Here is a 14,844-nt window from a genome sequence, read left to right on the forward strand (position 1 = left end):
TGGAGTCTCACTCTGTCCCCAGGGTAGGGTTCAGTTCAGTGACATGATCATAGCTCACTGCATCCTTGAACTCCTGGGGCTCAATCGAGCCTCCTGCTTCAGCTGCCTATGTAGCTGGGAAGACAGGTACACATCATAATGTCTTACTAATTTTTTAACATTTTTGTAGAGATAGGGTCTGGCTATGTTTCCCGGGCTAGTCTTGAACTCCTGATCTCAAGCAATCTTCCCACCTCAGCCTCCCAAAATTCTGGGATTATAGGTATGAACCACCATGTCTGGCCTTTTGATTATTTTTGTTTTTATATAATTATTTCTGTGAAAGAAAACTATATAATGAACTGTCTTAGGGTTTTCACAATGTAACATTTCCTCTGATATACGCATACATTAAGTGAAAAGAGATCTAATTTGGTAAAACCAAAAAATTTCAATTTTTTTTAAAAAGGGACTTTTGGTCAGGCTTGGTGGCTCACACCTATAATCCCGGAACTTTAGGAGACCAAGGCAGGCAGATCGCTTGAGCTCAGGAGTTTGAGACTAGCCTGGGCAACATGGTGAAACTCCATCTCTACAAAAACTACAAAAATTAGCTGGGCATGGTGACACGCACCTGTACTCCCAGCTACTCAGGAGGCAGGGGTGGAAGGATTGCTTGAGCCCAGGAGGTTGAGGCTGTAGTGAGTCGTGATCACACCACTGCACTCCAGGCTGGGTGACAGAGAGAGACCCTTTCTCAAAAAAATAAAATAAAATAAAATAAAATAAAAAAGGGTCTTTTGCATGTACAAAAATAAACCCATAATCCCAGCAGGGTTTCCTAATTCTTCATTAAATACATCGCTACCACTGTGACTGGAGTTTTAAGCATATGATCAAGTCACTCAGGCCAAAAAGGAATGTAAAACATTTCTCATGAGGTGATGTATTTTTATCCCTTTCTCCTTAGGGACATTTGTCACTAAACAGATACTTTATTGTTTGTTATCTTTTGTGTATTCTGGGGTTCTATAGAAAAAAATTAAATTCCGTTCAACAACTAAATGTATCACACAAAAACACTTTAATCTATGGGAAGATAGATTTTCTAAAAAGTATTACAGTGGCATATGTCTATTGTTTTAGTGAAACAAAAAAATGTAGAGTTATTTATTATTTTGCAAAGACCTTTCAAATATAATTGGGTACTGACAATACCTTTAGGAGGTAGGTGAAAAAGCATTTTATTATTATTATTTTACAGATGAAGAAACTGAGGCTTAGTGCGTTGAGGGAACTTGCTGAAGCTTGCACAATTAGGGAATGAAAGTGAGGTAGAAAATGTTCCAAATCAATAGAGCAGTGTTTTCCACCCCAGGTACATATTGGTAGTTAGTTCTACCTAGTTACTTTATTTCATTCTTTGTGTGACAGCCTAAACAATATTGTTGGGAGGAAAAGTAGGTATATCACACAAAAAAAATCAAATAGAGGTTCAAGGGATTCTTTTTATTTATTTGCTTATTTATTTATTTATTTATTTATCTTGAGACAGTCTTGTTCTGTTGCCCAGGCTAAAGTGCAGTGGAGCAACCATGGCTCACTGCAGCCTCAACTTCCCAGGGTCAAGCAATCCTTCCACCTCAGCCTCCTGAACAGATGGACACATGCAAGCATCACCACACCATCTAATTTTTTTTTCATTTTGTAGAGATGGGGCCTTGCTATGTTGCCAGGCTGGTCTCAAACTCCTGGGCTCAGGTGATCCTCCTGCCTTGGCCTCCCAAAGTGTTAGCATTATAGGCATGAGCCACTGTGCCTGGCCCAAGGGATTCTTTTTAACATTGGGATTTTCCATTAAAAAGAAGTGTCATCCCAGGGCTACAATGTCTTTGAGGCTTAAAGAGGAAATGGTGAGGACTGAAGTTGTTTGCTCTTACTGGAGCTCAGCATATCGGCTATCATGGGAGAGAGCTTAATGACTGAAGAATCTTAAAGGTATTTAATGATTCCTGCAAACGGTCTGGTGCCAGGGTCACTGATGTCAGCTCTACTTACTTTTTTGTTTAATTCATTTGAAAACCATTTGTTGAGTGCTAGCATGGCCCAGGCACTCCACTGTATGCGGGTGCTGCAAAAATAAGTAAGCATGTTTTATGGGAACAAGAAGTAAGTTAATTAATTAAATTAAGTTTGATTTATAAACAGGATGTTTCAAGAGTCCAGAGTTATTTTCTTTTTTATTATAATCAGGAGCCTGTGCTCCTTTATAAGTATTAACAATGGACCTGTCAAAGGTAACATTTAGTAAATAGTAGTCACTCTGAGCTTACCTGAGGGCAGCTTTATTTATGAAAATAGAGGTCAGAGTGAGATGAAAGATGCCTTCTTTCCCTGAGTAACGAACACAGTGCAGTTAATGCATTTCTCTGTTATCGCACCAACCAAAAGTTAGTCCAAAATAATTGGCTGTCAGATATAGTCAGAATCCCTGCGCTATATTTCTCTTCCTTCAGCTGGCTGACCTACTCATTCTTTAAGCCCATGCACTAACATCATCCCTTTAGGTAAATTTCCTGGACCTCTCTTACCCATCCAGCCTGACCATGCCACCCTCCAAATTAAGGCAGGGTTGATGCATACACACACACACACACACACACACACACACACACACACAGAGTAGTACCCTCTTATCCATCCATTCCCCCCTCCAAATTAAGGCAGGGTTGATGCATACACACACACACGCACACACACACACACGCACACACACACACACAGAGTAGTACCCTCTTATCCATAGGGGATACATTCCAAGACCCCCCATGGATGCCTGAAACTTCAGATAGTACCAAACTCCATATATACTATGTTTTTTTCCTGTACATACATACCTATAATAAAGTTTAATTTATAAATCAAGCACAGTAAGAGATTAATAATAATAGAATAATTTTTAAAATATATGATAATAAAAATGATGTGACTGTGGTCTCTCTCTCTCTGTCTCTAAAAATATCATACTGTATTGTACTCACTGATGTTCAGACCATGGTTGACCTTAGGTAACTGAAACTGTGGAAAGTAAAACCTCAGGTAAGGGAGGACTCCTGTATATATTATTCTTACCACACTGTGTATTTCTCTACTAGACTATGAGTTTCTCGGTGACAAAAAATAGTGATGCTTATATACACTGGACCTTCCATAGGATCTAATATAGACCAAGTGACAGTGGCAGCATCTTCAAGAGGTGGCATGGAGTGAGGGGAAGAGATAGCAATTAGCTTGTCTTCACCTCCTCCCTCATAATCTCTATTAACCATCCCCCTGCACCCAAAATGAACACACATCCTACATGAAACAAGGGTATTAGTCCGTTCTCACACTGCTAATAAAGACATAACTGAGATGGGTAATTCATACAGGAAAGAGGTTTAATTGACTCACAATTCAGCATGGCTGGGAAGGCCTCAGGAAACTTACAGTCAGAGCAGAAGGGGAAGCAAACATGTTCTTCTTCACATGGTGGCAGGAAGGGGAAGTCCTGAGCAAAAGGGAGAAAATCCCCTTTTAAAACCATCAGATCTCATGAGAAATCACTCAGTATGGGAACTACAATTCAAGATGAGATTTTGGTGGGGACACAGCCAAATGATATCAACGAGTATGCATGCTAGGCCAATGTGGGATTAAGCAAAGCCCCTAGCACCTCCTTCCTAGCAGAGTGCTTAACGATCCCCTCCTATGTATCACTCAAATTCAGTAAATGTCTGTCAAAACACTTTTGGGGGAGTGGCAATGGGAGGAACAAGAAAGAACTTGAATGACCATCATTTTTTAAAATGAGGTCCATTGAGGTATAATTTACGTGCAGCAAAAGTTTCCGTTTTCCTATATAAAGTTTGATAAGTTTTGACAAATGCATAGTTATGTAACCACTACCATCATCATGATAGAGAACATTTCCGTCATCTCAAAATAATTCCCTTTGAACTACCATAATTTTAAATGAACTCTTTAGAAGAACCACAGAAACTTATCAATGTTGTAGATTACATAACATATACTTGCATCTTGGACAACTTAACATATCTCTCCAAAATGAGTAGTTTGTTTTCCCTTGGTTATCATGCCATCATTTAGTTGCATTGCATTTTCTTTTTGGAAACCTCAAGGCATTTAGCAAACAGGATTTCATGTTTATTCCTGAAAACTCTGGCCCAACTGTAGAGATTTATAGTCCAATTCAATGAAACCTATGCATTTATTTCCCAATTTAACCTGATGTTTCTCTTCTTACCAGAGACTGCCATGTAAATATTTTAACGATGTTAGGTGTGTTATATATAATGAGGTAATAATCAGTTTCAAATTAGCATTGTGCCTTTCACTTATTTATCAATCATATTCCCTTGTGATAACTATGAAAAGGCTCCACATCCTGAGGACACTTGTCACAGTTAGATTTATTAATGGAATGAAATAGCAAATAATGAATGAGTGAATGAATGAATGAGTAGCTGCCTCCATTTTATGGATGAGGCAGTGTCAGAAAGGCACAGTGAGGTCAGGTGATGGCAGAAAGCCACACACCGATGGTGGTAGCTTTCTGCCAGGTCAGACGCCAAGTTTATTTTCTTTGTTTTCTTGCTTTAGCTATAAACTAATTTTTAAAATCATTCACATAAAATATCAATATTAAAGAGTAAAAATGGAAAAATAAGCCACATACAATTAAATGACTTTTTTAAAAGGAGCTCAATGTGCAAAGGATAACATGAGTTAGTATTTTTTGGGAAATGTTTCACCTAATAGGAAGAATAGTTTACTCTTTTATTTATCAAACATCCCTCATCATTAAATGGATTCAGTAATACTTTTTGGTATTAACTCGTGTGTGTGTGTGTGTGTGTGTGTGTGTGTGTGTGTGTGTGTGTGGTGTGTAATAAAATACTTTGTATATGTTCATTGTGTCCTTTTCTTAACAAGCTTTTTTAGTGAAAAAGACACAATTACCTTCACCATTGCCCACTATCTAATGACAAGTAGGGAAGGGGAGGCTAGAAGAGCTTCTACATAGTCAGAGATCTTCCATTGTCATACCTACGCTTGTACTTTATTTCATTTTCTTCCACGTTTGGACAGATCGAGATTAAATGTGATTACATTTCCGTTGAGAAGCTTTTATTCAGAAACAGGATTCAAAAGAATGTCAATGAGCATAAAATAAAACCGGTGTGCAATTTATATGAAACTCGGATTTAAATGGTCCTAACAGAAAAAAAGAAAGAAAAGAAGCTATTTAAAGTAGCCCTTCCAAGGGGAATCAACTGCTCTTCAGCGCATCCTGAGCTGGCTGTGCCTTCTTTCCATCCGCTGCTCAGATATTCATGAATCGTTGCTTCTTCCAGCCTCGCTTTCTCTCTCCCTCTGCCTTTCTGGCGCGGCTCTCCCTCCCTCCCTCTGGTTTCTGCTCTTTCTTACTCCTTCTCTCAGCTGCTTAACTACAGCTCCCACTGGAACTTGCACAATCAAAAACAACTCTCCTTTCTCAAGCAGCCTCCAGGAGCGCATCACCTGGAGAAGAGCGACTCGCTCCCCGCGCCGGCCGCCGAGGAGCAGCCAGTAGCTGGGGGCGGGGAGGGGTACCTTTCTCCCGCTCGGTAGGAGCCACAGCATCTCTCCGGAGATTGGCCGTATCCCACCGTCCGGCCCCCAGGGTCCTGCAGCGGTGATGCATATGTTTCGGAGCAATGATGGAAGGAGAAAAGCCGCTGCCGGTGGCAACTGAAAGTGGGGAGAGGTTGCTGCAGTAGCTGGTGCTGCAGAATGAGCGAGTGAAGAACTGAGCCCTGCTAGATTCTCCATCCCGCTCAGTCTTCATTAACTGTCTCCAGGAGGTAAACCGGGGAAACAGATATGCACTAACCAGGCGGGTGCCACCCTGGATCTATAACTGTGAACTCCCCACGTTGGAAAATGGTAAACAAAGACATGAATGGATTCCCAGTCAAGAAATGCTCAGCCTTCCAATTTTTTAAGAAGCGGGTAAGGACAGGTTTTGCTTATTTCTTTTGTTTTCTGTGCTTCTCTTAAATGCTTTTGAATGTTTGCCTGAAGTAAGCCTAAGGTTTTGTTGCTAAACCCTTAATGTAAGCCGTGCTTCTGACAGCAGTGGTAAAGCTGAGAACTATACCTGCCTTGATTCGAATTTGTTGGAGGAGGGGCAGGGGGCTATGAAGAGTTGCTATTGGGAGGAGGGGGTTGGGCTGAGATGCCTTAAAAAGGCTTTGAGCTGGGAATGGGGATTTTTCTCTCTCAAGCCACAACAAAGATTACAAGGCAGTTGCAAAGAGAATTGGATTGAGTACAGTTATGGCTAGTAATTTAGTCAGGGGCTAATTTAGCAGCTTCCTCTGTCTTATCTTTGAAGGGTTCAACTTTTCCACACCTTTTATCCACTCAGTCTCAAGTGATGCATTATCATCTTCATTCGTCAGAAGCAGCAGCTTCTGCCTTCCCAAATCCATTCAGCCAATAATTTGCTATGTCTCTATCTATGGTATAAATAGCAAAGGACTAGAATGACCTTTTATGAAATGATGGAATCCAGCATTTAAAATTGTCTATTTTAAGTTGCCTCAATTTTTGCTTTTGCTTGGAATAACCGCCTTTTTTTTTTTTTTTTTTTTTTAAGGAGAGAGCAGTGGGAGGTCTGTATTTGAGTGATAATTCAGGGTTATGTTGCTGTATGCATTTATTTCTTAAACTCCTTATTCTTCAACTCAAAGTATGAAAAATAAAAATGTTGCATTGGTTGTAGGTGAGAAAAAAAATGATTTTTTGCATGTATGTTTCACAATAAACTCAGTTCACTGGGATGGCCACACTGGTGGTCTGTGTAAATCTGCAAATTTATATACAAGTGGGAGGTAAGAAATGAATGATTGTTAAAGGAATGATGACTGACACTCTTAAGGACAGTGTTTTCTAAGCAACGTAAGAAAAGGAACATCTTCCAGCCCCCAGTTGCCCCATCCTATATAATACCCTAGGGCAATTCCTCCAAAATGGTTCTCTCCATTCATTCGTCCTTCCCTTCATTCAGGTCCTTTCTGTGCCATTCCTGAAACACAGTCCTTCAGTTAACTTATCCGCCTAACACAGTGAATTTCAGGGTGGGCTGGACTACCTCCCTGCACCAAATGGGCAAGCTGGGAAGGCAAGGCTAGAAACGCAGGCAACGTGTCAGGCCCAGCTAGAGGGCCAGCGAAGGCCCCCAAGCACCTTTGACTGAGTTCTCATCAGTAAAGCAAAATCTTTCTCAAAGTCTGTGGGCCAAAGCATATGCATTAAAACCAGAATGAAACCAACCTGTCCTGGCCCTTGCTCTTGGAGCGGGAGTACCATGTGAAATATCTCACCAGTGGAGCTGCAAGCAGAATGAAAGCAAGTCAGTGCAACTTCACAGAGCTCCACAAGGCTTCTTCGTGTTTCCCTGTAGCCAAAATATTTCTTTCCAAGGGAAGGGCCCTTTATGAAAATTAATTGTCTTTCTTTCTTTCTTTCTTTCTTTCTTTCTTTTTTTTTTAGAGATGGGGTCTTACTATATTGCCCAGGGTGGTCTTGACCTCTTGGGCTTAAGTGATCCTCCTGCCTCAACCTCCCAAATTGTTGGGATTACTGATGTCTGCCACCAGGCCCAGCCCTAATTTACAATAATAAACAAATGTTTTGCTAATTTTAAAAATGCCATAGCCCATTATCCACTACTTAAATTCTACTGCCTTTTAATTACGGTATTTATTTCATGGTATTAGGGATATTCTAAAACTCCTCAGTCAGATGTTCTTAAGCAATGTGGATTTAAGTTACATACATTTTAAATTGTATCAAAATGTACTAATAGAAATACTAATTTACCTTTTGGTTTTGTTTTGCTTAAAAGTAAATTTACCAATAGACAACAGTTGGTGACTCTGCAGACCTTGAATTTTGCAAAGAACCACCTAGGGTACTGATGTCTTATCTGAGTACATGCAGAAAGAAGTTTCTACCAAGATAACTGGCAGGCAGCTTCATCTACCTTCTAACTGGGTCTATCAGTTGCTGGAGAGAGGATCAGACATCTCTCCTGCCCCTGCACTCTCCTTACTCCTCAAGGACAGTTAACTAAGTAGAAGGTGACCTTGTATCAAGTCATTGAATGCCCCAGGGATAAATTCTTTGATTCTTGCCTACTTTAGTTTATTCCACAAATTCTGCATTCTAAATGTTTATTTCAGTTTGTATCATGACTTTGCTTTTGGTTTGCTTTTTTTGTTTGTTTGTTTTTAACTAAACAATATGTAAATAAATCTATAAAACATTAAAACAATAATAAAGGATGTCCCACCTCCTCTCCAATCTTTCTCCCTTCCCCAGATGTAGTAACTATTACCATACTGATGTTTATACTTTCCAGACTTTTACTTCACATACACATTCATATACTATAATGCCTTTGTTTTCAGTTAAGAATAATTCATTTTCTTATATTCTATTGTTGAAGTTCCACACATTTCTGCATATTTTATTTTTAACCTAGCTAGACAGTCTTACAAAGTGAACCTTTGTCCATAGCCCACATTAAACTATGAATAGATTTTGGAAAAAAAAAAAAACCCATAGGGTCTATTAGGGCTCATTAAAAAGAATGAATTTTCATTGCAGGAGGCTTAAACAGTGCTTCCTATGCTTCTGAGACATTCCAGAGGGAGCATAAGAAGCTAAAAGAGAATATAGGTTATCTGCCCTTGGTCTGGCACTCACTATTTATTAGAGCTGACTATGTTCTAGGTAGGAATGCTTTACATGTATTAGCTCATTTAATCTTCACAGTAACACTGTAAAGTAAGAAACATTATTAAATGTGCAAAATGTGACTTAGAGAGATTAAGCCACTCGCCCAAGGTCACATAACTAAAAAGTAGCAGAACTAAAATTTAAACCTTATTTGACTCAAAGCTTGTACACGTAATCCAGACTTTTTGATTTCAGACCACTCTCCCTTTCTTTTCTTTTGTTTCCACAGCAGACTCTTCTATGCCCTTCCCCACTTCCCCAACCAAGTGAAATCTTTATGCCACTACCAAAAACCTATCAAGGTGGCCAAGCCTCTTCCAGCTCCTTTCTAGTCCTTAATGCTGACAGTAATGAGAGGCAGCCCTGGGGAACCCAGATTCTAGGAACATAATCTGAAGAAAGACAGTCCGGATGCTAGTTCTACAAAATCCTTTGGATTTATGCTTTTCACCCTCATATTTTAAAAGCTCAACTACATCAGCTTAATTTCATTTAGCAGAGAATTTCTAAACTAAACTAGATAAGAGTTCTACTTTCATTACATGTTTATGATAAATTAGCATTAGATGTGTATACATTATATTTTACTCTTAAGAGTCTCCAAAAATTCATTCAAGATGAATGGAAAACTGTCCTTATCAGTTTTATTCTCCCAATCCAAGAGCTTTAAAAGTTATCAATCCAGCTAAAGGTAATTCATTTTCATGGATTTAAAGATTTGTTCTGTTCATGGCTCAGATTCTTATGTAATGATTTAGAAAACATGAACAAACGACATTGTCTCCAACTCGATAATCCTTTTTGGAAATACACAAGGTACGTGAGAAAGACTTCCATAGCCATGACTACATTACCTTTTGTAAAATTCGAAAGTCTATCTAACGCTGCAGAATTTTTGATGTGGAACGAACCTCAGAAATTCTTCCTCTGACTTCCCTCTTTCAAAGATGAGGAAACTGAGTACCTGTGGTAAATCACCTGTCAAATTAGAATGAGGTTAAGCCAGGACTCATGTTTTGGGTTTCCACTTCCAGATCTCGTGTGCTTTCCTCTTCATTAAGTCATGAACATCAAACTAGTCAAGTCTTTCATGCCTCATTCATTCATTTTTCAACAAATAGAGTAGGAACAAAATGACCACTTTTTATCTTCATGGAACTAACCGCCTAGTGACTAACAACTTTGACAAGATCCTTCCATTTTGACTCTGCATTTTTGTTGCTGTATTTTTGTTTGTTTGTTTGGTTGGTTGGTTGTTTGCAGACACAAGGTCTCACTATCTTGCCCTGGCTGGTCTCGAGTTCCCAAAGTGTTGGGATTTCAGGCGTGAGCCACCCACTGTACCCAGCCTTGACTCCATATTTTATGATTATATGCTTTTGAACAATTCCTTGCGTTGTTCCTTAATAACAGTAGCTTTTCTAATAACTATCACTTAAATGGCATTAATATTGCTGGGCATGGTTCTAAGAGCTTTAAGTACATTACACATTTAAATCATCATACACAGGCCGGGCGCATTGGCTCACGCCTGTAATGCCAGAACTTTGGGAGGCTTAGGCAGGCAGATCACTTAAAGTTAGGAGTTCGAGACCAACCTGGCCAACATGGTGAAACCCTGTCTCTACTAAAAATACAAAAAGTAGCTGGATGTGATGGCAGGTGCCTATAATCCCAGCTACTCAGGAGGCTAAGGCAGGAGAATCGCTTGAACCTGGGAGGCAGAGGTTGCAGTGAGCTGAGATCTCACCACGGCACTCCAGCCGGGACAACAGAGTGAGATTCCATCTCAAGGAAAAAAAAAATCGTATATAAAAATACCTGAGATGGGTACTTTTATTATTGTGATTTCATAGATGAAGAAATTGAGGTATACAGAAGTTGAGGAACTTGCCCCAGGTCACATAGCTAGTTAGTGACAGGGTCAGGGTTTAGATCCCAGCACCAGGCTCCAGAGTCTGTGTCCTTAATCTCTATACATCCTGAATGTCTGTCAACATTAAATAATCCAGGGTGAAGTTCAGAGAAGTGAAATGATATGATTTCTCTGGCCTCCTCCTTTCTCTAATAACTATGGGAACAAAGGAAAGGTTTTTAGCCTGGTTACAATGTTTACTCTAGCAGAGCTAAGAAATTAAATTAAGCTCCTCTGAAGTGCTTATTCTTCACAACTGTTTCATAGACAGCATCCCTTTACATTTGATTTCCTTTTACTGTTCTCTTATGCCTGCTTAAAGTATCCAAACTGGAATAACAAAGGCCCTTTTCTTATGGGAAACTTTCGCTGTCTTCTCAGAGGGATAACATTATTGAGCAGCACTGTTCAAAGCACCTTACTCAGGTAACTCTCAAAATCCTTCATTATGCCCATTTTATAGCCAGGGAAACTGAGGGTCAGAGGTTAACTAAGTTGTTAAAGATCAGAGAGCTAGGAAGAGGTATAGCCAGAATTCAAGTTCAGGTAGTTCGTTTACCATCACCAGTCTTTACATTTGCGTCACTGGAGTGCACTGCGATGATGCCAATACTGCTGCAGAACTGGCTCTCCCAAATCGGAAACTACTTGTGATGACCCAAAGAGGTGTTTAGTTGTTGTTGTTATTATGGCCTTAGCTATGAAGAGGTAGATTTTCCAAGCCACTGCTGAGAGCGGTAGGAATGCTTTCTAACGAATCTGAAGTCTGCTTTAGATTTTTTCAAGATGTATTTGATCATACTTCCCAGAACATGGCAGAGACTCCAGTGGTTCCTACTGTGCTTTCTTCAGAATAGCTAAAATCTAAGCTGCTCGAGTCCCTCCTGAGCCTGCGCCCACAACACAGCACACGGCCCCAGTGACACTGCACTGTCACATTAGTACTGCTTATTCCTCTGTAGCTGCCACAGGGGAGGAAGGTGGTTGATTTGTTTTGTTTTTGTTTTTGTTTTTGTTTCAGAGTCTCACTCCATCGCCAAGCTGGAGTACAGTGGCACTTTCTCAGCTCACTGCAACCTCTGGCTCCTAGGTTCAAGCAATTCTCCTGCCTCAGCCTCCCGAGTAGCAGGGATTACAGGTGTGCACCACCATGCTCAGCTAATTTTTTTTTTTTTGGTGGAGACAGGGTTTCACCATGTTGGCCAGGCTGGTCTTGAACTCCTGACCACAGGTGATCCACCCGCCTTGGCCTCCCAAAGTGCTGGGATTACAAACATGAGCCACCACACCCAGCTGCAAGGTCTTTAAGGACAGAAAACGGGTTACCTTGTTCACTACATCCCCTACTTGTCAAAATATATTTGTTGAGTAAAAGAACGCATAAAATAAAAGAATGAATCCTTCTATTGACTTGCCCCTAAGTCATTGCCCTCTTCTCCTTCCTCCTCCTTCTTCCTTTAAACAGGCTTCAGTGGCTTAGAAATCTAATGCATTTTGGCCGGGCGCAGTGGCTCAAGCCTGTAATCCCAGCACTCTGGGAGGCCGAGACGGGTGGATCACGAGGTCAGGAGATCGAGACCATCCTGGCTAACACGGTGAAACCCCGTCTCCACTAAAAAATACAAAAAACTAGCCGGGCGAGGTGGCAGGCACCTGTAGTCCCAGCTACTCAGGAGGCTGAGGCAGGAGAATGGCGCGAACCTGGGAGGCAGAGCTTGCAGTGAGCTGAGATCCGGCCACTGCACTCCAGCCTGGGCAACAGAGCGAGACTCCGTCTCAAAAAAAAAAAAAAACAAGAAATCTAATGCATTTTATTTCTCTCTATGCTTAGATATGGATTAGATATAAATTAAGACTGAAATGTAACCTAAATCTGGCTCAAAGACAACTGTCACTACCCCTTCACAGCTGGCAGGTACTTAGGGAAGCTTGACCTCAGCTTGTTTGCTGACCCAATGCCCATACCACACCTTCTCTTCTGTGATATTTTTCTTGTCAGGCCAAACAAGACAGATGTAGCAGTGATTCACTAATCTCCTTTTATTTTGCGTTAATATGAATTACTAACTTCAATACTATATAGTAGGCCGGGCGCAGTGGCTCACGCCTTTAATCCCAGCACTTTGGGTGGCCGAGGCAGGCAGATCACCTGAGGTCAGGAGTTTGAGACCGGCCTGGCCAACATGGTGAAATCCTGTCTCTACTAAAAATACAAAAATTAACTGGGAGTGGTGGCGGGCACCTGTAATCCCAGCTTCTCAGGAGGCCTAGGCAGGGGAGTCGCTTGAACCCTGGAGGCAGAGGTTGCAGTGAGCTAAGATCATGCCATTGCACTTCAGGCTGGATGACACAGTAAGACACCATCTCAAAAAAAAAGAAATAATAAATACACAAATAAATAAATAAATAATACTATATAGTATCTGCATTATGTATCCTCCCAACTGGAATCCTAAAAATGTCTTCCAATTATTATTTATCCTCACTTTCAACGAAGTCTTAGGAGTCACAGAGTGTGAGTAAGACTGATGCCTTTGACACTTTGACCACTAAGTCTCAGAGAGTTTGGATGAGGGAGTTCGGCAGACTGGGTTTGGCAGTGCTGGGGAATTAGTCTCGGTACCGCAGAATGTGGATGATGAGCCATTTTCGTTAAATAGATATTTTGCCACCCCAGCAGCTCTCAAGAAAATCCTGAGATAGGCTCTTAGCTACAGTGCTTGGGAGGGATTTTGAATGGAAAGTGTAGCTGAGTTCCTTGAAATTCTGCACCATATTTTAAAGGGCTGGTGCTGAAATACTGGTGCCATATGCAACACTGGAGTAAGAGATATTCTGAGCTCACTCATATTTTATGATCTGTAAGTGCTTGACAAGGTAAAGCAAAACCAAAATGAGGGGGCAGGAGTGAGGAACGTGACGGGTGGAGCCATGAAAATGCATGTTGGAGATTTCCCGAATATAAAAGCATAAAGGCAGGAACGGTAATGGGAATTGGATCAATAGAAAAGTTTAATTAGTAATTTAGGTCAAGCTAAAGATAGTTCCCTAGAGCAAATATTGTAGAAGTATATTTTTAAAGTGTGATTTTTTTTTTACATACTAGTTAATTTTTTTTTAGAAATAAGTCCAAAAAAAAAAAAAGGTAAATATCAACTTTCCTAACATTGGCAGAGAAGACTCCTGACTTATGAGTGGGATGCTTTTCCTGCCTGCTAAGGAAAGCTAGGGTTCCTGGCTTGTCAGCTTGTTTGAGCGTGAAATCATTGGCTCCTCACCAAGCTGGGGATGAAGATTTTTACCCATTCTATGAGGCTCAAGAAAGTTCAGCTCATAAGGTAAACAGAGTCTTCAAAGAGCTTTAACTGAAGGGATAATGCAGTGTCTCTATAGAGATCCACATCCTCTAATGGGAAAGCAGGTGGTTCTGGACCTCACCCTCAGTGCATCCTCCTGGCCCACAAATGAGGACAGCAGCAGTGACCTACCCTGGTCCTTGGTCTAAGAGCAGGCTTACCCAGCAAGTGGCCAGGTTTCTCTGGCAAACTGCACAGTGATGCTGGCAAATTTATAAAAGATCATGTGTGGAAAGTGGAGAAGGAGGTGGAGAAGGAGGAGGACAGGAAAAGCAGGCAGTAAGGCAAGTTCGGTGCTGCGTTGGCATCCTCCTGCAGCTGCCATGGCATGTGGAAAAAGGATTATTATTGTAGTTTATTTACTCTCACATCTATTTTTTTGCAGCATTCTGAAATGACATTGTAAGTATTCACAACAAAGGGAAATGAAAATCAAAGATGTAACTGGAGCAGTAGAGGAATCTTCTATTTGGTAGTTCGAGGTGCCAAAATATTACTCTAATTGCTTTCTAGAGCCTGCTGTGACATTTTTCTGAGAAGAATTCACTTAGCTACTTCTGTAACATTAGAGTAACCTTGGCCTCTTTTTCCCTCCTAGGTCAGGGCATTCACCCAAAATGCCATTTGCTTTGGGAAATGACTGATCACGTGGTTCTTCCACTTTCTCTGTCTCTCTCTCTCTTTCTTTCTCTCTCTCTCTCTCTCTTTCTCTTTCTCTCTCTCTCTCTCTCTCTCTCTCTCTCT

At 40.7% G+C, this 14,844-nt stretch overlaps 1 protein-coding gene across 1 annotated transcript in view; it reads left to right on the forward strand.

The window, feature by feature from the left end:
- Positions 1-5,173: 5,173 nt before the first annotated feature.
- The window catches only part of SGK1 (serum/glucocorticoid regulated kinase 1), a 169,039-nt gene continuing 159,368 nt past the window's right edge, over positions 5,174-14,844 (forward strand). The window contains exon 1 of the mRNA XM_011962122.1: positions 5,174-6,033. Coding sequence (XP_011817512.1) covers positions 5,965-6,033 — 69 coding nt within the window. The 5' untranslated portion in view covers positions 5,174-5,964. The remainder of the gene's footprint in view (positions 6,034-14,844) is intronic.

This window comes from Colobus angolensis, unplaced genomic scaffold (genome assembly GCF_000951035.1).
Source record: "Colobus angolensis palliatus isolate OR3802 unplaced genomic scaffold, Cang.pa_1.0 Scaffold58, whole genome shotgun sequence".
Classification (NCBI taxonomy): Eukaryota; Metazoa; Chordata; class Mammalia; order Primates; family Cercopithecidae; genus Colobus; species Colobus angolensis.